Genomic DNA, 25472 nt, shown 5'->3' on the forward strand with positions numbered 1-25472 from the left:
TTGTTGAATTATTTAATATTTATGATTAATAGAACAGGATTATTAAACTTTTATGTAGCAATAGGGGAATAGTTTTAAATGGCAAAATATATAACACAATTAATAGTCTCTTATTATTTTTGACATATAAAATATTATATTATTTATTTCTAAGTCTAGGTAGCTTTGGGCTATTTTTTATGAATTATTAGACATTGATAAGTGCAGAGATAGTGTAGTAATTTGTGTATTTGATAGGCAAACTAGAAACTTTAGTATCAATAGTAAATTGTGCTTTATTAGCAATATATACAGTTATAGTTGTAGACTTGTCTTTGTTTTGTTATTTATGAGTTTTAGTAGTTTAGTTTTAGAAAGGAAGAATTCAAAAAATGTGAAATGCTAAAATATGTTGGAAGAATGCATCAGAGTCTTATATATAATTAAATTAATATGGTGCGTACATGTGTCATATTATCTTTTAAAAGAAATATTCTTAAATACACAGTGTGGATAGTTTCAATCTGTTATCTATTAATATAAATGGATTAAATAATGGCAACAAAAGGAAAATATTAATGAGATATCTAAAATTAAATAGAGGAGACATTATATTCTTGCAAGAGACTCACTTGGTAGATAAATATATATAGCATTTAAATAACTTAGGTTATGAAATGTTAGCATCTGTTTCTTTTAACAAAAAGAGGAGAGGAACTGCTATACTTTGGAGAAAATTTGCTGTAATTCAAAGGTCATGGAATCCATTAATGATCCCAAAGGAATGTATACATTTGTAATAATTAAATATAATGTCAAACTCTGTACACTAGCAAATTTTTACTGGATCCCTGGAATAGGTGCAAGAGTGGCTAAAGATCACTTAAACTTACTACAAAGTCATTGAAGGGTTCTTTAATTTTAGCAGGGGATTTTAACAGCATACAGAAGATACAAGTGAACAGAAGAAAGCTAAAATACTGGCATCAGCTAAAGCATTAAACAGATGGATTAGTAATAATAATCTAGTTGATTCAATAGTAAAAGCAGAAGATACGTCATTGTTCTTCACTTATTATTCATATGCACATGGGATGCTAACTGAATTGATAGGATTTATGCCTCTACAGATTTACTTAATAAAGTTAATTATTTAAAAACTATTTATTTTCCTTTATCTGACCATAAAGCACTAAGTATTAATATATTAATGGATATAAGGAAATTTCAGATTATTTATAGAATAATAGTATATAAAGAAATTTAAATAATTTAGAGTTACCTTAAGGAACAAAGTGAGAATCTTTTATCTTTGAATGATAGTGGTTAGGTTAGTAAAGTCATACTATGGCCATACCTCTCAACTGTACAGATTTTTGCAGAATGTCCAGATTTTTGGCTGATATTTTTGGACTGTTCCTCATAAAATCTGTGGTTTTCTGGCAAATCATTGGGATGGTCTTAGGATTGAAGTCACTAAATAATGATGTACATTTGCATTTCATACTTCAAATCCTTCAGAAAATGTATGTTAAAACTAATCTTGTTACTCTATCAACTTTCTAAGTTTAAAAAAGCAGTATTTGAAATCTGTCCCTATTTTTGACCCTTTGTTCCCCCATTTTGTAGGGCTTTGTCCAGATTTCTTGCACTAAGAGATTGAGAAGTATGTATGGGACTCCTTAAAAATGCATATTAAAGATAGAATGAGAACATGTGATAACATGAAAGAGTGAGATAAAGAGTTGTTAAAATACAAGATGAAATGCACAAAGTAAGGTTTGAACAACAAAGAAATTAGAAAATAATGAAGTCATTAAAATGATGACAAAATATCAAACAGTTTTAACACATAAAGTTGAGATAGCTTTAGAAAAAAAAATAAAATTGCAGAGTTATGTGATGACATCAAAAAATCTACATAGATTAACTAATAGAAGTAAGATGTTAAGCAAAAAGGCACAAATCAATAATATCCCAAATCATCACACTAATAAGCTTACTTTAGACATAGATGAAATGCTAATCCTTAATATTTTTTAAAAGTCCATAAGGATCATAATAAAGATAAAAATAATAATCCCGATGATTACAAAATTGACACTTATTTAAAGAAAATGCTACTCATAAACTTAATGTACAACAAATATATCTGTTGAATAAGTCTATTGCCTAATAGAAGTTAAAGAAGCTTTAAAAAAGGGAAAGCGGTAAAGCTCCAGGTTTAGATGGTTTAATTATGGAATTATATAGTCTGCTTCCATTAAATATTTTAGAATTACTGAGTAACATTTTCAGGATAATTCAGAGAGACAAAATGATTTCTCCCTCATGGAATTTTTCTCTAATCTCACCTATACTTAAACAAGGAAAGAATAATAAGTTTGTTTCCTCATACAGACCTACTTCATTGCTAAATGTAGGCTATAAAATATTTACTTACATCATCCCTACACGATTAAAAGATATAGTAGACAAATTAATTGATAAAGATCAAACAGGATTTATAGTCAATAGACTAATATATGATAATATAAAAAGGGTAGTAACTATCTTAGATTTAGCAAAGGGAATAAAGAAAAAGAAATTGGCCCTAATTAGTTTAGATATCAAGAGAGTTTTTGATTCTGTACATTGGAACTACTTGTTTAAAACTTTAGAAGTGTTTCCATTTCCAGAACAGTTTATTGGAATAAAAAAAACTGTACAGAGACTCCAAAGCATGTTAAAATTGGACCTTACATTTTTCAAGGATTCACTTTAAACAAAGGCACAAAGCTGTTTGTATTATTTTTTTTATTTTATTTATTTAACATTTTGTTTACCGGGAAAGTCCAACTTGGAACAAAGCCAATTTTCAGCGGAGACCCAGGGAGAAACACTCCAGACGCATGTCTTTGTAACGTGGGAGGAAACCAGAGCACCTGGAGAAAATCCACACAAATGCAGGGAGGACATGCAGACTCTGCACAGAAGGCACCCCAGCAAAAAATCGAACCAGACAACCTCTTGCTGTGAGGTGACAATGCTACCGCTGCACCACTGCACCCTGAACTAATAGTATAAGAAGCAATGAAAAAATGATGGATTCTCAATTAACAAGGACTGTCAATCTAAATATAGCTTTTTGCAGATGACATTTACTAACTATAGGAGATTTAAATTTTTCAATTGAAGAAATAGATGAGGAAATTGAAACGTTTCAAGAAATATCGCTGCTAGGATAAAATAACTAAAATATTTAGGAATAAAAAATTAATCAAGATATGAGAAAGATTATTAATAATAATTTTGAAAAAAAAATATTAAACAATGGAATGAATGTTTTTTTTTTTACTTTTGAGGATAGGTTAGTACTTATTAAAATGATTATATCACCCAAGATTTATATATATATATATATATATATATATATATATGGTTCTACCTCACTTCAACGACACGCCGGAACATCGACAGGGAAATCGCGAGCCCCAGAAGATCGACAGCGCAGAAGACCAACGCGACGGGACCCAGAAGATCGACAAGCAGAAGACCGACCCGACGGATGAAAGCACCGATGCCGAGGATGCCGAAATGGGAAAAGGCTGTGTAAGTATGCGGTAGTGACGGACGTTAGGGTGCGAGTAAGGTAAGTGTGGATAAGGGTGGGTTAAGTGAGTTAGGGTTAGGGAGCGGGTCAGGTAAGTGTGCGGTAGTGATTGTGTTTGGGTTAGGGGCGGGATAAGTGAGTTAGGGTTAGGGAGCGGGTCAGGTAAGTGTGGGGTAGTGATTGTGTTTGGGTTAGGGGTGAGATAAGTGAGTTAGGGTTAGGGAGCGGGTCAGGTAAGTGTGCGGTAGTGACGGACCTTAGGGTTAGGGTTTGGGTTAGGGTTGTAGGTAGTTGTGTATGTGAGGTTTAGTGTGGGTTTGTAGGATTTTGGTGTGCTTGTGTTGTGTATGTGGTTTTGGACGGGAATGTGTTTTGTTTGTTGATTGTGGTGTGTGAGGTGTATGAGGTTTCATGTTTGTGTACCGTCGGTTATTTCGTTGTCGGGCATGTGGGATTTCGTGTTTTTGTACTGTCGGTTATGTGGTTTCGGTTATTGCGTTGTCGGTGTTTTGGTGTTTCGTTTATGTGAGGTAGAACCATATATATATATATATATATATATATATATTTTTTTTTTTTTTTTTTTTTAATTATTTTATTTATTTTATTTTACATTTGTTGACCGGGATAGTCCGACTGGATGCATGTCCATTTTCAGCGGAGGCCCAGGGAGAAAAGCTCCAAGGGTAAGCAGATACAGCATTACATAATACCAGCATTACATATTACAAACAGACTATTTACAGAGATTACATAAGTAAGCAAGCTAAACAAGTTCCACAGGTTACAGTTAATCCTGAGCACAAGTCAGGATTAAATTAAATTACACAGTAAACTGGTTAACAGATTTTTACACATTCTAGAGAGAGTTAGCCAGGCTTGATACATTGACATAGCCAGTTAAGTGACAAATGTTGTTTGAGTCTAGTTTTAATTTGACCTAAGGTGGAAAGTAAGGTAATATCAGCTGGAAGAGAGTTCCAGGATCTACTTACAGAGTTTGCAAAGAGAGAATCACCGGCTGTGTTATTAATTTTGCTAGTCTGAATTAGTAGTTTGTTAGAGGATCGAAGCGGTCTAGGATTGTTATAGGGGGTGATAATATTTTTAAGTGCAGGAGTATTGTCCGGATTATAGAGCATTTTATAGGCCATAATCAGTTGGTTATACTGGATTAGGCTGGGTAGTTCAAGCCACCCAAGCTGATTTAGATTGATGCAATGATGTGTCCTAAAAGGCAGCCCAGTGGCAAACCTGGCAATGTGGTTGTAGCAAATTGAGAGTTTGTTAAGGCCAGTCTTGTTTAAATTCGAGAGTAGAGGGGATGCATACAGGAGGGTTGAAAGAAGGTGAGAGCGAGCTATGGCAATTTTAGCTGGAGGGGTTAGGAAGGCTTTTATTCTGTAAAGTGACCCTAGTTTTTTATTGATGGTTTTGATAGTTTGGTTAACATGTAGGTCAAATTTTAGATTATTGTCTATGATGACATCTAATAGTTTTGTAGATGGGTCAGGGGAGATTATTGTGCCATCATTTGATTTTATGGTAAAGGTGAAAGCGGTAGACCTATGTGTTGGTGAAAATAACAGCATTTTAGTTTTTTTGGGATTTAGGATCAGACGATGTTCAGAAAGCCAGTTTTCTATTGTATTAAAGGTGGTCTGGGTAGCTCACCATAACTCTACTGGAGATGTGTCTGAGCAAATCAGAGTGGAGTCATCAGCAAATTGGATACAGCTGACTTTTGGGATGACAGTATAAAGGTCGTTAATGAAGATGGAGAACAGCAAGGGCCCTAGTATAGAGCCTTGTGGTACTCCAAAGGTGTTAGGTAGAAGGTTAGAGAGTTTGTTCTGCCAGAGGACAGCCTGCTGTCGACCATTCAGGTAGGATTGAAACCATTGGAGGGCTCCAGTATCTAGACAGAATGTTTGCAGGGTGTGGATTAAAAGTTGGTGATCAACCATATCGAATGCCTTGGAAAGATCCAAAAAGAGGGCTGAGGATATATAATTATTGTTGCGATTATGGTTTATGGTGTTAGTAAAGGCTAGGAGGGCTGAAGTAGTGCTGTGATGTGAACAGAAGCCATGCTGAGTGTCTGCCATAAGGCGATTTTGGATTAGGTGGTGCATGAGTTGTCTATGAATACATTTTTCCATAATCTTTGCAAGTGGAGAGAGTATAGCTATTGGCCTATAATTGGAGAATTCAGTAGAGCTGCCTCCTTTGTGAAGTGGGATTACATAGGATATTTTCCAGATGGTGGGAATTTTAGCTTCTACTATGGTTCGATTGATTAGTATTGAGACGGAGTAAGCAATAGCATCAGCTGATTTTTGTAGGTACTCGGCAGGGAGTTGATCAGCAGAAATTGTAGTGGGTTTTAATTTTTTGATCAAGGTATGGATAAGTGAAGTGGCGACTGGTTGGAATCTGAACGTGAGTAGGTTTCTAGGGGTGCTACTTTCAGGACCAGGGGAGCTAGGACGTAGTTGGCTAGCTAGGGCTTGAATTGTCTCAGTAAAGAATTGGTTAAAACTATCAGAAACATCTTCATGGGTTTTATCAATAGTAGCAGCAGGGATTGGGGTTGAAGTTTGTCCAGGATGTAGTAGATTATTTAAACCTGCCCAAAACTTCTGAGGGTTATTTTGATTTACTGTCTGTAAATTACAATAGTATTGTTTTTTGTCTTGTAAAATTGATTTTTTGGTTTCGTTCTTGGATTGCCTGTATTTAATGTGATCTTGAGGGTCTTTTGAAGAATGCCATAAAGCCCATGCTTTGTTTCTAAGGGTAATTTTGAGTTTAGACTCTATAGAAAGCCATGGTGCAGTTTTCGCCTTGGTTCTCTTTGAATGAACAGGTGCATGCAAATCAAGGATCTCAAGGAATTTGTTGTTAAAGTATGCCACTGCTTCCTCTAAGGGGAGGTGTTTTACAATAGACTAATTACATGAGTTTAGTTCTTGTTGGAATTTGGCAGGGTCAAAGTTTTTATTGTTTCTAACCTTTCTGGGTAAGGGTTGTTGGGAATTAATGGTTTTGTGCTTAATTACATATGTGAGAAGGTGATCGCTTAGGCCATTAAGGAGGGTACCAGAGGTGTACAGTTGGGGGTGAATGTTTATGAGTACTCAGTCAAGTATACTTTCTTTTTGGTTGGGTTTACCTATCCTGGTAGGGGTGGATATGATTTGTGTAAATGCATGCAGGTTAATGTGGGTGGTTGGGGATTCTGAGGAACAGGTGCCCCAGTCTATGTTAAAGTCTCCAAGTAGTAGGGTTTCTTGGGGGTAGTGACATGATAGCCAGTGCAGGATATCTTCAAATGTAGATATATCGTTACCTGGGGGAATGTACATACAGATGATATTAATGCATTTATTTTTTATTAAGTTGCAATTTGGTGGCAAGAATCTCTGAGTTATTCATCTGAGGAGGTTGTATTACATCTATGGTGACATTCAACTCAGATTTATAGAGTACAGCTACCCCACACCCCTTCCTCGAAGCACGATCCAGCCTGTGTATGTTGTACCCAGGTGGTAACACTTCATTGTCTTTAGTGTTAGGTTTTAACCAGGTTTCAGATAAACAGAGAATCTCAGGGGAGTGGACATCCAGAAGTGCATGCAATTCATGTACCTTGTTATTAATGCTTCTAATATTGAGATGACAGACTAGGAGAGAGTTAGTTGGCCTATTAATTGTAGGTTTGTAGCTTAGATTGCAAGTAGAGGGGGTATGTGTATCTGAAGTGAGTGGGCCAGGGTTGGGGTGAATATCACCACCAAGTATTAGGTTGAGTCTATACTTGGTGATGAACTTCAGGAATTTGTTTATTAGTTTGGGGTAGTGTTTGGATCTAGAGCTAATGTGCCTGGGGTTGAGATGTTGATAGACTGAACAAGATGTTGGATAGGATCTGGTACTGTAAGTATGGCTGAAGGTGGAAGGATTTACACTGGGGTGATAGTATGGCCTTTTGGGACCTGAAATCCCGTGAGAAACTGGTTTTCATACAAGGTAAGGAGGTATGGTGTGAACAAGAGGGGTAGTAAAGAGGAGTATATCATTATCTGTGATTCAGCTAATGAGTTAAGGAACTGTTTTACCTGGTGATGCAACACCAGACGATAGAGTGGTGAGGTAACGGTACTGGAAGGGGGATGGGAGAATGCCAGATGAAAGCTAATAGGTGCTATTAAAATGTAGGTAGTAGAATGGGGTTGGGTGGAATTATCCCAGATGAAAGCAGATAGGATCTAGAAAGTGGGGGAATGGCTATAGTACTATAAATTTAGAGGTACTGGGGGCGGGAGGGAATTGGGGGCAGGGAGGGAAGCGAAGAGAGCCTGAGCATAGCGAGGGCGAACGTAGCAGGGCTATTGCAGTTTACAAGGTTTCCTAAGGTGTCCTAAAGCTATAAGGTAAGTATTACAGCTCTTAATGTAAGAGTCAATTTACTTCAGTTACAGGGGAAGGAGGCAACCACTCAAGTAGAAACAAAGAGCCCTATGGCTGACCAATATGGTGACCTGCTTAATTACAAAGCACTGTAAGTGAAAGCTTAACAAATTCTTTTTGTGTGTGCAACCTACTCTGTTTAAATGTTGAGAGAAACTGATTGCAGTCCTGTAGACACCATTTTGTAGGGAACTGTAGAGTTCAATCTACATATATATATATATATATAAATATATATATACATATATATATATATATATATATACATTTTTTTTTTCCATTCAATAAAAATAATACTTGACAAAAACTTTTAAAGAAAATGGAAAAAGTGTAAACTTTATTCTTAAGGTATCCTGAAAAGCTGAGAATTGCTTATAGAGGTCATATAAGATTATAAGAATATGGTTGTATTAGCTTCCCAAATGTAGAATCTTATTATATTGCTACAAATTTTAACTCTATTATATTCTGGGTAGACTCAACCTATACTAATCGATGGAAATCCAGGAGCAAATTATACTTAATTCTAATGTTGTTGTGTCTTTCGGCTTTTCCCGGTTAGGGGTCGCCACAGCGGAACTCCGGTCCGCTAATGACTGGTAGTTGATTTTTACATGCGAAGTTACCAGCCCTGATGCCCAACCTTCAACGAAGGTACGCCCATACTTAATTTTAATATGTTTATCAAATATGGTAAATTAGAAATATGTAACAATCCTTTCATCTGTTTAATAAAATTTACCTTAGACGGAAATTTATTTCAGTTTTTTGACTCTGCATATATGAAATCAATTCAAAAACAGTTAAGAAATATGTTTTTAAAACTCCATTAATATCAAAATGAAAATTTTTGTGCGTTCCTATTCACACACCTCCAGATTTAAGGAAACTCAGGACAATGTTAAAATAAATTCATTAAAAAGGAATGGATTAGTATTAGGTCTGATTGTTTTGAAAAAGGAAAAGCTAAATTGGATGAATCTGTTAACCAGTTAATATTATCCATCAGTAAGAAATTAAACTAATTTGTAGATAATATAAGAGAAGTGGTGGTGCTGCTGTAGTGTTGTCGCCAAACAGTTAGACGTTGCCCGTTTGATTCTCAGTTAGAGCGTCTTCTGTGTGGTGACATGCGTGAATGGGCGTTCCTTCGTTGAAGGTTGTGCGTTAGGCCCGGCAAGCCAGTATGTAAAAATCTACTGCCAATCATTAGTGGACCAGAGTTCTGCTGTGGCAACCCCTAACTGTGAAAAGCCGAAAGACTTTTTTATAAGAGAAGAGGAACAGAACACGAGTCTTCCATTATATGACTATATGAACGCTAACATTGAAGGTAGACTGACCTACAAGGGAAGCTTGTCCAAATTATATAAGTTAATTATAAATAATATTTTTGATGCAAAATTCTGGAACAAATTTTAAATAATATTTTTTATGCAAATTTTTGGAAGTTTTTAGATAGTAGTAGATTGAGTGACTCAATAGATGGTAAGAATAAAACTTTGTCACTTAAATCAATTAATCAAAGTTCCTAAAGTTTATACTAGAAAGTTTTTTATGTAGAAATATATACATAGAATTTTGTTACTCCCTATAAAATCTTTAAGTTTAGGAAAATTACTTCTTCAGTGTGTTGGACATGTAATAAAGTTGTAAAAGCTGATTGGGTGCACATGTTTATGGACTGTAAAGATATATGTATATTGGGAAGAGATAAGTATGCTTTTTAAGGGGTTATGGTCTGATATCTTTTTAACTAGGTTGATAACACTAATGAATATTCTACTTCCTTTATCTGTAAAAACAACAAAAAATCTTCTGGAGTTTACTGGCAGTAGCTATAAAAGTTATTACAAAAAATGGAAATAAACTCAGTTCCTACATTCAAAGAGTTTTTTTAAATTTAACAGCAATACTATATAAAAGTGAAAAAGAAGGAATTAGATTAAGATCAATAAATCATACTAAGACTTTTAGTGGTGGGATAGCCTTGAAGTGTTGCTACTGAAATACCAAGACTCTTAATGTGTTAAATGTATAAGATTACCTTGATGAGTCAATGTATTTCTAACATTGTATAACAGTATGCAATGTTGAATTTCTTTTTTTCTGTGTATATATTGCAAATATGTTAAATTGATAAAGATTTTCTTGAAAACAAAGAGAGTTCAAGTGTTTGAGTGCTGTTTTATAGTGAAATAACAAAATCTACCAGTGTTTTTTGATTAGCAGACCAAATTTGTAGATCATATAAGCATGGCCTATCCAAGCTATTTATGACTGTAACAGTACCATGTAAAAAATAAAAGACCCAAGGAGCATATTCCAGTTTTATAAGCTGGGAGAAACACAGGCTGTACAACAGAACATAAAGGATAATTGTAAAAAGAGTGCACTCTGAAGAAATGTGAGTGAATACTGAAATTTTGCAGGGTACAATACTAGTTTTCATAATTCTAAATGACTTTGGTAATAATACTAATGTATGACTGAAGAGAAAGTGCTGTCTCCTTGCAGACATCACTACAGATCTTCATAGTGACTAGTACCCAGCGTGGTAGAGGTAGGAGTTACAAAGGACAAGCCTAACTTGGCAAGGGTCTGTAAAATGGTCAGAAATATATGACAGCTTATATTAACTCCAATTAAGGGCCCATTCAAGGAAGGATTACACAGATGGGTTAGAAAAGCAGCATCAATACTGAAAATTGGAATGGGTCTTTGGTGAAAGATCAGTAGAGTGAGCCAGGGTGATGTTAGAATGCACAGAGTGTTGTATCATGGGTACAAAATATAAAGGCAATATATACCTTTGATGGTTGTCAAGACACTGAGTAGATTATTTTGTGTGATTTTGGAGAATGTCTCTGCAATGACACAGGATGGAGACGTATCAGACAGAGCAACTAAAATGTCACAGGGTCTGCAGTAAAAGTTATCATGAAGACACAGAAAGATATTTAGACACAGACAGCAAAGCAGATTACATACTTATTTTCAAAGTATGTACAGGGTTGCATAGTAAGTACAACATAAAGTGAGCGCACCATGTATATAAAATGATTCTGCTATACCTGGGAAATTCAAAGGAAATACATCAGTATTTCTTATCTTTAGTAATGTTAAATAGATTGATTAAAGTTGTTTTTAAGTAGGTAGAAAGCAAAGTCGGGAATAGGGTGCCTTCTTAAAGCATTTACATTGTGAGGAATTAATGAACTAGTCCATTAACCAGACTTTAAATGCATTTAAGATAAGGCTGCTATAAATGCTTGAACATAGAGGATCCCAGGCAGAGTTAATTTGTGAAAGTTCTTTCTGTTGTGCATATTCTAAACAACTGATGTTGTGATATGATGCCATTAGAGTCTACATTGCATGTAAAGTGTTATTGCTGCAGTTAAAAAGGGAAAGGGGGTGAAAAACATTTAGAAAGTGGAGTTTGTGAATAAAATAGGAGTGTTGCCTATAAAGTAGAAGAAAAAGAAAACGGAATGCAGTGATGCATTCTGTTGTCATTGGGGTTTGTGAACTGGAAGATTATTTTAAGGCCTTAATGCATGATGTTGCTGTTTGGGGTTGTTTAGCAAGTTTTGCTGTTGGCTCCTACAATAAGGACTGGGCAGTTTTGACAGATAGTTTGGACTTGTTCGGAATGGTTTTATAGACTGCCATAGAATTTATACTTAAGAAAGACTGCTCAAAGAGTACAGGAGGGGATGCATGCACACAATGCCTCACAGCACTAACAAAAGAGTATTATCTATTTTTCTTGCTGAAACAAGAAATAGTCAGAAAGGAATTCTATGTACAAATGTCATGTTTATTTGATCACAGAGTACATTCTCCATAATTCCTAGACATCTACATATAAAGAAAGAAAGATTTAATTTCTCTGTGGTTTCCAGTCTGTTCTTTTTTTATAATATCTATACAAAGCAAGCAGGTTAGGCTATTTTTTCTTGTTGAAACAAGAATGGGCAACTGTAAAAGTCTGTCCAGCAGTCTGAAACTAAAATATCAGTCGCTGAAAAACAAATACTCAAAAAAGCATTACTTATGTGTAGTATCATTCTAAGTCGTTGGAGATAAATGAGTGAAGGTAAGAGATGGGTCAAAGCAGACCGTATTCTGATGACCACAGAGTGCATTGTGGGATGTATAAAACTTGACTGAAAATGAAAACTACTGTGGTATGCTTCACCCATCGTGCATTGTTTTCTACAAAATGACTTTGAAAATATTTCTAACCCCTTAGAATGCTGGACATAAGTACCACTGAGTAGGTAAAGTTGGGATATGCTAAATGTATTTATATGGAAATGGCAAAGGACAAGAGAGTTACATCCTTTAAAATGTGACATACCTTGAAACAGCAGGGCACAATTTGCTTGATTAAGTAACTTGCATAAAGTCACTCAGTAGGCAAATGGAGGTAGAAGGAATAAAACTGTACCACTGACTACAGGAAGCAGGCTGTTAGCAACTCAGAGCCATAATCCTCTGCACTAATTGCCAGATTTGGAATATGGGGACACAAACAACAAAAAAGGATTTCAAATATACATGGAAAAGGCATAGTTTATATCTTGATGTGACTAACTATATGAGACTGGTAAATAAAAATGGAAATGGTTAGCATGCAGAGATTATGAAACCTTTATCTCCCATCAAAGCTCATGATTACATCAGAAAGCAAGCTCAGAGCCAGATAGTAAGTGAAAAAACAGAATAAAACTAAACATTATATTTTCTGTGTACATCTGTAATTTGATACTAGTGCTTCAGAGCCCTCTTTCAGACTGGATAAAGATCAGTCACTACATTCACACAGTTTTAGTGCTGCTACTTAAAATCAACATCACATGAGAAAAAATATTTATTGTTTTCCTAGCTTGATAGATGTCAAAAGAGGGGCTTACCTGGAATGAAAGTTTTAGTGGACTCAGTGGTGTGACAGGACTAAGGGTGCTCCAAAAATGGACAGCTGATGGAAACGCTCCAGGAGTTGGAATAACAGGGGTCTAATAAAAGAAATAAGGAGGGAGGGAGAAAGGTGAGAAACATATACATTCATAGATAATATCCTTCAAAAGCAACTACTGAAATATACTCAGACATCAAAACACTCATTTCAATCAGACATATTCCTAGTTGTGCTCATTTCTTTATTTATTTAAGTTTATGTACCAGGATAAGACACCAATCAGCAGCCGGAGTTTTAGAGAAACAGCAAGTGATATATCAATAGAATAGAAATACAGCATGGTATACAGTAATATCTCCCAATTGTTCAGAATTTTACAGAATGTCCAGATTTTGTCTCATATTTCGGTCTGTTCTTCAAAAATTTATGTTTTATTTGGCAAATCTTTGACAATTGAATTTACTAAATAATAATAGATATTTGAGTGTCAGACTTCACAACCTTCAGGAACTGCATACTAATGTAAAACCTGTTATTCTAGCAACTTTCTAAGAGCACTATTTAAAATCTGTCTCTGATTCGGGGTCTTTGTCCCCTGTTATTTTTGATTTTGTAGGGAAGTCTTGTAATAGTGGTTGAGTGGCATATAGACAGTTAACACAAGCCTAAAGATACATGATTTTGATTAAACAGTTTTACAGGTGTGATGAGTAATGTTTTCGTATGTAAATATTCAATGAAAAATCCTAAACGTTTCATTTGACCTGTTTATTATTTCACACTTATTTGTAGCCAGAATACTAGTGTAGTCCCTGATGCTCTTACATGGCATTCATTTTCTATGGTTTGGCATATATGGGGAGAGTGGTTTTGTAGAAGGATCATTTGTACCTACAGTCAAATGTTCTGTAACTACCGAGCAGAACAGCATTCATTTGGTCTGCAGTCCAAAACTGCTCTATTAACCGTGTTAGACTATGAGGTTTGTATATCTTATAGTTTTAGAATGTAAACATTTTAAGGGATGCTTTTTTATTATTAATATATGGCTTAACAAAAATATAACACTGAAGCAGATTAAGTGTTTAATCTCAGAAAGTTACTTTTTCTGTTGAATTTAAAAAAAATATATTCTTATTCATTAGTTTTCAGTTATGTCACTTTTAGTATAGCCTAGATCAGTGGTGCACAACATCCAGCCTGGGGGCCATCCGGCCCCCAGAGAGTAACCAAAACATTTTTAAAAAAGTGAAAAAATACTATGCCTTATTCCAGTCATGCAAACTTTCCAGCATGTGCTTACTTACCTAATTGACTGCAGTTGTGCACACCTCTAATTTTAGCCGCAAAAGTAACTATTCTTTCTTGTTTATAACTTATAGTCTGTAAAATGTAGTAACTTTCTGCAAGAGTTTGTAATAAGTCATGGCTGCAAGCCAGAGTAAAGTTAAATGCTAAGTTGATATAAAAAAAACAGGCAATTTCATGACTGCTGTCTTAAGTAAAAATGCCAGTCACTTGTACCTATTGTTAACTTGTAACTACTTACTATGTTTTGAGTTGAATTCGTGTGGTGGCCCTCCCCACAAAAAGGTTGTGCACCACTGCCCTAGATCTTTCCATTTATAAAAGGAAACATAGCTACCTTCCTTGCTTCTCAAACATTTGCTATACTATGCTGTCAGTGGTTCAGCAGGCCAGACACTAATTTTTGAAGCCTGGAAGATAAAGAGGGAGTGGTTCTATCTCCATACCAGGAGCTTCAGTTCAAGTTCCAATAATGATGATGTACTACACTATGGGGGAAGTGATGCACTCCAAAAGCACCATTGTTTGGAATATACACTAAATGAGATTCCATCTGCCTCAAGTATTGTATTTAGACAGAAATCAAAAAGCTCACAGAATTTATCAAAAGGAATAGGGTCCAATGAGCCTACCTCAGTCAGTGAAATAACAAACAAATTGCATTTACTTGTGACTTATTCCCACTATTTCACATGTACTAGACTGATGGCAGGTTAGCAATCTCAGACATCCAAATGGAAGGAAAAATGTTGACACACTTGGTTGTAACCCTCAGAAGCATATGCTAGGACTTCAGGTGGGCACACTTACAAATATGAGATACCACAGGTAACAACTAGAGACACTGCCAGCTGTGGACGCACACATAAACACACATACATACATACACACACTCACACACACACACACACACACACACACACACACACACACACACACACACACACACACACATACACACACACACACACACACACACACTCACACAAACACAGATGCACAGACATACACAATGCATACAACACACGCTGACTGATTTACCTAACCTAATAGGTAAACCAATTAAGGTAGTATTCAGGAAGGGACAGAACATCAAGAACATTATTGAATTGGTTGGACATGATAATGTGTTTACTCAGAGAGGGAAGGGAACTTTTAAATGTGGGGCCTGTAACCAATGTTATTATATTTCCAACAAAGAATAGATTACTTTGCCTAGTAGGCAAAAAACCTTAACAGCCAAAACTTACACCAACTGTAATTCCCAGGCCCTGGTATATTTAGTAACCTGTGGCAATTGTGACACTTTCTACGTTGGCAAAACCAAGAGACAGTTAAAGCGTAGAATATATGAGCATATTAATGATGTTACTAAATGTAATGTAAATCATGCTCTATATAAGCATACTTTAACATGTCCAAATGCCAACTTTTCTTTTTTTGTATTGGAAACTGTCCCCAAAGAATTGAGGGGAGGGCCCTGGGAACATAGGTTGGAATATAGAGAAATTTTTTGGCAGATCTTTTTGGAATCTAATAAAATACCTGGTCTTATAACCATATTTCACTGGAACCTTTGCTTAAATTGAGGGCAGCAAAACTATAAAAATCAATTATATACATGATATTCATGACTAAATGTATTTGATATATATTCTTATACATTTTTATATATATATATTTTTTTTTATTTATACAGTTTTATATGTTTTTTAACATAAAACTTTTTAAATATGTTATGTACACTTTTTACATATATTGGACATTTGATAATGTAGAACTTTTTGAAAGTTTTTAACTATTTTCTACTTAGGTTTAACATTTTTATATAATCACAAAATGATTTTATGCAAGTTCATTAATTTATTCTGGGTATATATCTATTATTTACGTCCACAGTTTATCAGTTTTATTCATATATATTTTTTATTATTCTCTGATAATATTTATATATGTGTATTTGCTCTTGTGGTCTTGTGCCTTAAATGCTTTGAGGATTAACTTGATTGATTAATTGATGTGTGTATTTATTTTAATCAGGATGGAGTTTCAGTGCTTGTTCTGAAGAAGTCTGAGGGATACTCGGACGAAAACGCATATATTTTTCACGTTTGTGGTGTTAATTAAACTATTGCACTTTACCAGCAACTGTGTTGAACCTTTCGTTTGTGCAGTTTTTGGATTATTAGTTTATTCTCTGGACTGACTCTACTTTTTAAATAAAATAAAGACCATTACTCGTAAACAAAGTTTATTTCAGAAATTTCACATTGCAGAATACAGAGTGTTTTCCTTAAAGTTAGCCAGTAAACAAATAGTTACTTAAAAGATCCAGATGTTTTCTTCAGTACTTTTTTACCAAACAGGCATAGTTAATTCCATCAATTTCTCAGTACAAAAGAAAAAAAGTCCTCTTACTGTTTCAGATTTCAGTGACTCCTTGCAGACTGCCTTTGCCCTTCACATGTATTTTCCTGGAACGTCCTCTACAGAACCCTCTCTCTAGACCAAAAGGTCAAGAATCTTGATTTTATGAAGTGACAGTGGCTATGATAAACACCCAGTTTACATGCTTGTTCAGTGTTTCCTTTCCATGACACACTGCTTTAGTAAAAGCAAACTTGAGATCAGCAGATAGAACCCCAACCACAAACAGCAAATTTCCTAAATTCAGCAGTCATTATGCCACTATATATATATATATATATATATATATATATATATATATATACATATATATATATATATATATATATATATATATATATATATATATATAGTGGCATATATACAGGGTCTATGTCATAAAATCGAACTTCCAAAATTTCGAACACCATATGTTTGAACTTGGAAGTTCGAAATATGACAACAACGAAACCAGGGAAAAAATTTGCTGTTCCGAAAAACACACACACAATACAAGCACACCAAAAACGTAATAAACCTATACTACACCTTATATATATTATATATATATATATATATATATATAGAGAGAGAGAGAGAGACAGAGAGAGAGACAGGGATATACAGAGATATAGATATATATGTACAGCTCTCTATTTCTCTCTCTCTCTCTCTCTCTCTATATATATATATATATATATATATATATATATATATATATATATATATATAGCTACCGTTTACCTAGCTGCACATTTTTGTGCAGTTTTTGTTGTACAAGCCATTAGTCATTGATTGAATTACACTATAACTAGCATAATGCCTGTTTTTTTTCCTTTGTTCATGATTGTGCAACCATAGAGTTAGTATGTATACTTTATGAGCGTGCACGAGCACATTCTCCATATCAGGTATGTAAGGGTGAAGTACACCATATAAAACAAATTTAATTTATATATATATATATATATATATATATATATATATATATTATATATAGATATACATATCTATATATATATATATATATATATATATATATATATATTTATATTTATGTGTGTGTGTGTGTGTGTGTGTGTGTGTGTGGGTATAGGATAGGTGGAGTCCTGTGGAGTGCTGAATTTGTGTGTGTGTTTTTTTATATACATTAAAAGTACTTTTGTAGGCATAGTGTTGTGATCGTACATAGGTTCATAGGTTCATAGGTTGGTACTAGGCTCTCAGCCCTAGGGCCTATACAAGCCTAGCCATAACAATTCCCTGGCTATTTCTTCCCACACTATTTACTTCCCTGGACCCCTGTCTAGCAGGGTGACTGATGTGATCCCTGGGGTGAATTTCCTTTTTCCCATCAAATCGTAAAGGTTCCTTTTGAAGATGGCCAAAGAGGCACTCTGCTTGACATGTATGGGCAGTCTATTCCAGTGTCTGGGGAGTCTCTGGGTCAGGAACCTATGCCTCCAGCATGTTTTGTTTATTTTGATGACAAGGTATAGATCCCTGGAGCGTGTGACTCTGAGGGATTGGGATTTCTTCAAGTGTAGCATGTCCAACAGCTCTGGGTTTGACATTGCCTTGTATGTTAAGCAGAGATCACCTCTGAGTAGACGATATGTGACAGAGTATAGCTGGAGGTTTTTTAAGGTAGTCAGCATAGGGCATCTGCTTTAGGCCTGTGATTCTTTTAGTGAGGTATTTCTGCAGCCTTTCCATTTGTTGCAGATGTCTTGAGAGGTACATACCAAATGGGGCATTGTATTCTATAATGGGTCTAATGAGGGATGGGTACAGTGGGACAATGACCTCCTTTTTTCTGGATGAAAAGCCCTTAGTGATGAGGTGTGCCACATAGAAGGATTTCCTGACTGTTGTGGCGATGTGGTTATCGAAGGTGAGACCACTGTCCACCTGTGTCCCTAAGTCTCTCATCACACTTTCAGTGTTTAGTATATTGTCACCTATGTGGTAATTCACGGGTACGTGTTTTTTCCCAAAGGGGATAATTATACACTTCTTGGCATTGAACTTGAGCCCATGGTTCTGGCACCATGCATCTGTTTCTGTAAGGCCCTTTTGTAGAGTATCCACATCATTTGGGGATTCAATAATGGCTCCTAGTTTGCAGTCATCTGTGAACTTTGTTAGCCAGAGTCCCTTAGTGTTGGCCTGTACTTCAGAGAAGTAGATGCCAAACAAGAGTGGTCCCAGGACTGAACCCTGAGGTACTCCACTTGTCTGGAGCTGGATTTGGAGTCGGCTACTTTTACAGTGTGGGTTCTGTCAGTAAGCCAGTTGGCAACCCATTGGGTGATGTAGGGATTAATGCCCAGCTTAGTAAGTTTATCTATGATTCCAGAGTGGGGGATGGTGTCAAAGGCCTTGGCGAGGTCTAGATAGGCTGTGTGGGCCACCTTACCCTTGTCCATGACTGTGTGTGTGTGTGTGTGTGTGTGTGTGTGTGTGTGTGTGTGTGTGTGTGTGTGTGTGTGTGTAAAATGGTTGTATTTTAATATGTATTTATCACATGCTCAATATAAATGTTTTGTAGATGATATATTTTTTGTTTGGACAAGTGAAAAAGTGACACAATATGAATGTGTTGATAGACTCCAGAAATCTACAAACCTTTTATCTTTTGAAATTAAGTTTTCAAACACCGAGATTAATTTTTTAGATGTTACTATATTTTTTTTAATAATGGCATCTCTGATACCGGTATTTTTAAGGAAGCTGTTCAAACTGCTAGATATTTACATTCACAAAGCATGCATCCTACACATGTATATAACAGTATTTTTAAAAATCTACTATTGAGAGTAAGTAGGTTAAATACTCGTACTGACACATTTTGTAATGAGGCATATAATATGGTTGATGATTTTCATGAAAGGGAATATAATACTCATGTATTTAAAGTAACATGGAGTATGTGCTAGCAGAATGAGATAATACTGGTAAACTATTTTTTTTTTTCAAATAGAATAGAATCTCCTGATACTAAAAGAAGGATATCTGCTAGAAAGTTAGGCTATATTATGAAGAATAACAGGTAAATTGGTTGATATAGTACTCTATCTCTGAAGTTGCTAGGGTTGTAGGAACTCATCCTCATTTTTTTATAAGAAAGAAAATAATTTAAAGCAGAAATTATGCTACAAATATTTTACCCCTCTAGATAAAAAGATTAGTTGCAAAACCATAATTGTTATTATTGTACTTATATAAATAATGATATCAGTTTTTTTCACCCCATTAGTAAAAAAAGAGTTTATATTTAAAACTTTTGCAACCTGTAAAACTGAGAATTTAGTATATGTTGCTAATTGTACAAAATGTACAAGTTTTATGTGGGTAAGACTAACTGTAAGTTAAAGGAAATAATATGTTCACATCTATCTGAGATAAGAAGTGGAGTAGAAAAAAAAACTTATACAAACACGTTGTATCAAATGATGAAGAACATGTTTTTAAATTCAGAGTTATACAAAGGATTTATAAAAATGAATGTGGGGTGATTTAGTTACATTTACTGAATTCATTGAGTGTAAGTGAATCAATTATTTTAGGGCTGGCCATATACCTGGTCTTAATACTATGTATAGTGTAAAACTAGTTTTAAAAATGAAGCAAAGATCTTTTTAAAAAGTTCCAGGTTGCATGACTGCTAAATCCATTACAGATTTAAGTGAATCAATTATGTAATTATTTAATAGATTTTTGCTGGCATGAGTATATATATATATATATATATATATATATATATATATATATATATATATATATATATATATATATGGGTCTACTTTGACCCATCGAAATAACACTTCAGCGAAACTTTGTTTCAATACTCCAGATTCATGAGCGTGCATTTCTCTGGAAATGCACTTTCTTGAAATTACAGATCACTGAACAATTAAAAAAAAACAACACACTACAGTACATTATGCAGGGGGCAAGCCCCCTGCACCCCCCCATGTGGGGAGGCTGCGTCCCCACACCCTCACTACTAATATATACCAACTTAGAGATTGCACTACAGTAGGGAAAAGGGAAAACTCCTTTAGCTCCACTGTACCGTGATCTCCAGCAACAATCTCTGTGATCTTAGTTTCCCAAAAATGCATTTCTGGAGAAATGCACTTTCGTGAAACCGGACTAGTGAAACTGAGTTTCACTGAAGTTTTATTTCTATGGGTCAAAGTAAACCCATAAATATATATATATATATATATATATATATATATATATATAGAGAGAGAGAGAGAGAGAGAGAGAGATATGTTTAAACTGTTTGTATTTTTCCATTGAACTGAAGAAGAGTTTGTTCTTACTCAAAAGCTTTGCATATTAAATTTAATGTTATTTTAACACTGAGTGGTGGTTGTTGCTCCTTTTTACTTGTGTTTTATGAAATGTAGTTTATTGGGGATCATTTAGCTGTTTGGATTTGTTTATTTTTACATTTTTTGAAAATTCACACAATCTATATATTCTGGTATAAATGGTATAGGGAATAATGTGAAATACAATGATTTTATCACTGGCTATGTATATATAAAACTTCTAAATGTTTTAAATATAATTTTAAGTGTAATCTGTTTGAATTTTGGTGCTGTTAAATAAATATTTTTAGCAGTATCTTTGCATTATTATTCAAGATTTGTATATGCTGCAAAGTGCTATTTTTATTTAACCAAATTGTTTTATGCAGTTGTTTTCCTAACTGGTTAAATAACTAGAATTAAGCCATAACACTATTGTTTTAATAACTGAAGCTAAAGCATATATTTCTATTTCAGAAAAAAATGTTCCACCATCTTTCCATTCTCTTACAGGATTCCCAAATCTATTCTTGGTTAGATGAGGAACCATAAAATCTTCAAATGTCAATACATTTTTAACATGTTCTTTAGAAAGATTAAAATAAGCTGTCTGTATAATGTATAGTATTTTGGATAAAAAATAATTTTGGATAAAATCAAACTATCCTACAATAACTTATCCCATTTATTTATTATTTTTTTATTATTGTCTAAAATCCTTTTATAATGAATTAATGCTATTTATTTACAATTGCATTACAACTGCATGCAATAACAATCCCTACATGTTCACTCTTTTTACTATCCCATTTAAATTAATTTTTAGTTTCCATCAAATAATTTAAATATTTGTTAATTAATAAAGTGCCAATTTTATCTTTATAGATTTATAGATAACCTTTAGACCTGACAAGAGTTCAAAGTACATTAATCATTTTTTTATTAGTAAAGAATCAGTAATACCTATTGTTAGCAAATAACCAGATTTTGCAAGTATAAAATTCTGCTATATCGTTATTAAGTTTTATGCAATTCACTAGATGCTAAATACAAATCAAATAATAAAAGGGACAGGACAACCTTGCTTTACACATCTGTTTATTTTTATTGACTGAAAAAGAATAGATCCTTATTTAACATATGAGAATTAATTTTGAGAAAATGATTAATAAAAGATATACAACTACTCAGAAATCTGTATATTTTTAAAACATTAGTAAAATAAGTCCAGTTTACTGAATCAAATGCTTTATCTACATCCAGGGTAACTATAGATAGTTGTCATTTATTATTATTTTTGGTATAATCTATTAAAGTAATTATTCTTTTCATGTTATTCTGTTGTTAGCCTATTTAATATAAAGAAAGACTTGTCTACCTCTATTAATATATATTTTTAGTCTATTGGAAAGGATTTGCATAACAATTCTATAATCAATATTCAGTAATGGCACAGTTCTATAAAAAGAGCAATGAGATGGACCTTTCTTATAGTTTAACAATGGAAAAATTATTGTATATTTCCATGATGAATGTATGCTAACTATAGATTTAGTTTCTGTGAATCTTTGCCATAAAAGAGATAAAACATTTGAGGCAAATGTTTATAAAATCAAAAAAAGTACCATCATTACCTAGAGCTTTGCTTTCATTCAGCCCTTTAATTTATTTTGTTTCTGTAATAAAAAAGGTCTTTCTGTTTTTCTTATATGTCCTGAAAATATTTTTTGTATATTCCTGTTAAAAGGGCATAAATTACCTTCTCATTTTCTACACTACTATTCTATTTTTTTCAAAGAGTTTTTAAAATAGTCCATAATTTCTTCTGTATCTGAATATTTCCTACTACTATCAGAGATAGGTATGCTGTTGATATAATTAATTCTTGCTATCATTTTGGATTGAAGAACTAATTTATATAAGCCTTTAGAAGTTAGAGAATAAGAATGTAACTTGACTTTTTCCAAACTAATAATACAACTTATGCTGTAGGATCTTCTGAAACTCTGCATTCCATCGTGGTTTTTTTTTTTTTTTCATTTTTCATAATAGGTCTTTTTTACTCATTTTATGTATTTTTAACTTTACTTTGTCTTTTCTTGCATTTGCTTTCTTTTTAATACCAAGTTGAGAATTTGCCGTATATATTAATTCAGTCCCATGTGATGATATCAGAAACTTCAACATTATTACATTCTAAGAATTGTCATATTTCTGTTAGAAACCACTCTTTAACATCGTTTATCTTTGTTCTATAACCCATCAGTCACTGAAAATAAGACAATTTCCTTGGCTGTGTCTTTACTTCACAAGTAATTGGATTGTAATCTGATAGCAGGTTGATACCCTTACTATTTCTATTTTAGAAACCAAATAATTTGAAATATATACTCTATCAATTTTTAATTGCATGTCAAATTTATAAGAATAATGAGTGTAAAATAAAAAAAATTGATTCAGAAAAGCTATTAACAACAATAGGATTAAGTAAGCAAGTACTAAAGCCTTAGCAGATGTTGAAATTCTAAGTTTGTTGATTGCATTAGTATAATTTTATTTAAGTATACAGCTAAAGACTCCTGCCATTATTATGGTTATCTTCATATTCAAAGTTAAAATTTTCAGGAACTTCCTAGAATATTTAATTCCAATCCCATAATCCAGTACTTATTTGCTAAAGTTAAGATTATTTTTTGATATTCAATAATAACCATATACATCCTTCAACATCATTGTACAAGCCAATAACCACAGGCTTTATAACAGAATTTTTCTGTAAGACTGCTGTTCCCCTTCTCTTTTGTTTAAAACCAGAATTTGCTTGCACTGTATCTTCCTCTGTATTTAATCTATTAATATATTGTGATAAATGAGTTTCTTATAAAAAGACCACTTGTTCTTTATGCACTTTTAAATATTTAAACTACTTCTCTTATTGCCACTGTTGAGGCCATTTACATTTAAAGAAACACATTTTAAAGAAGACATCTTTTATGGGTCAATTGCATATTGCTATTATCAAATGCTATTTTATTATCTCCATAATAACCCAGAATATTTAGAATAATGGCTGTATGGAAACAATAGAAAATGGTTGGCTGAAAGTTCAGTTTATTTGGTATAGACATAAAATAGGGAGCGAGCAATATTAAAGATAATTAAATTACATACAAATAATTACACTGCATGGAACTTAAAAGTACTAGTTTGAACAGAAATCCCATTCCAGCCACTCTTCTAATTCTAGTTTTACCATCTTACTCAAACTTATGCTAGCTCTGCTTACTTAAATCTGATGACCACTATAATTATAATTAAACAAACACTTTATATTGATTACTTATCAATATATTATAAAAAATAGCTATTTTACAATAATACATAACTTATTTTAATATCATCTGCCATATTCTTAAAGAATAGTTTGTATCTATTTAAACATAGGTTTAGTCTTTAGGTAGTTATGAGGTATGCAGTAAAGGAAACTATTAAGGAGGCTGTCACAGTTTCCTAAAAGTTCAAAAGCACTGTCTGGTTAAGTAACTGGCTCAGACTTACAAAGAAGGCAGATGAGGGTTGAGGAAATCAAAGAATGCTCTTGTTCACAAGTAAAATCATATATTATTTCCAACTACATCCTGAATTCTTATTTACTCTTTGTGTATAACCATTCACTAAACTTCCCTTTTAAATATTCCAACAATTAGTATCTAAAATTATATAATGAGTGAGACATTACAGTTGCATTGCATTAATAACCACAGATAAATACTTTAAACATATACATTCTTGCTTTAACTATTTACTAATAATATTATACTGCTAAAAAATACTTAGAAACATGTCATTAAAATGCTAATCTTAAGCAAGTAACCTGAAGCTGAAATACTAGGGTTGCTATCTTTGGATCAAGTAAAACATGAAAATACCCGGGATTTAATAAACTCTGCATAGTTCTGAGTGAAACCTACATGGAGTTTACATTTGTGCACAGTGGTATGTGGTGAACGGCAGTGCATACCACCACACAATGACTAATGCCACACATTATGTCTAAGTGAGGTTTCTTGACTGGCAACAATGCTGCAGGCCAGAAAATCATGTAAGCAAACAAAGATAGCAATTCTGTTTAAAGCAGAGCACCTATGGCCCACAGATTTGCACAGAATACCACAATGATCCTCAGAGCTTCACAGATAGCTGTCAGTCTGTTAGTGCACCACATCTGCACAAAGGTCAACATAATGCAGGGACAATTAGAGAATGGAGCAAGTTTTCCCAACTGACTGATTTACCTAACCTAATAGGTAAACCAATTAAGGTAGTATTCAGGAAGGGACAGAACATCAAGAACATTCTTGAACTGGTTGGACATGATGATGTGTTTACTCAGAGAAAGAAGGGAACTTTTAAATGTGGGGCCTGTAACCAATGTTATTATATTTCCAACAAAGAATAGATT

At 33.8% G+C, this 25472-nt stretch overlaps 1 protein-coding gene across 2 annotated transcripts in view; it reads right to left on the reverse strand.

Annotated features, from left to right (window-relative positions):
* Positions 1–25472, reverse strand: part of LOC122807697 (ETS domain-containing protein Elk-1-like) — a 195795-nt gene that overhangs the window by 20700 nt on the left and 149623 nt on the right. For both annotated transcript variants that reach the window (XM_044078660.1, XM_044078659.1), the window contains exon 4: positions 12967–13068. In XM_044078660.1, coding sequence (XP_043934595.1) covers positions 12967–13068 — 102 coding nt within the window. The remainder of the gene's footprint in view (positions 1–12966; positions 13069–25472) is intronic.

This window comes from Protopterus annectens, chromosome 7.part1 (genome assembly GCF_019279795.1).
Source record: "Protopterus annectens isolate FY-2018-M chromosome 7.part1, PAN1.0, whole genome shotgun sequence".
Taxonomy (NCBI): Eukaryota; Metazoa; Chordata; order Ceratodontiformes; family Protopteridae; genus Protopterus; species Protopterus annectens.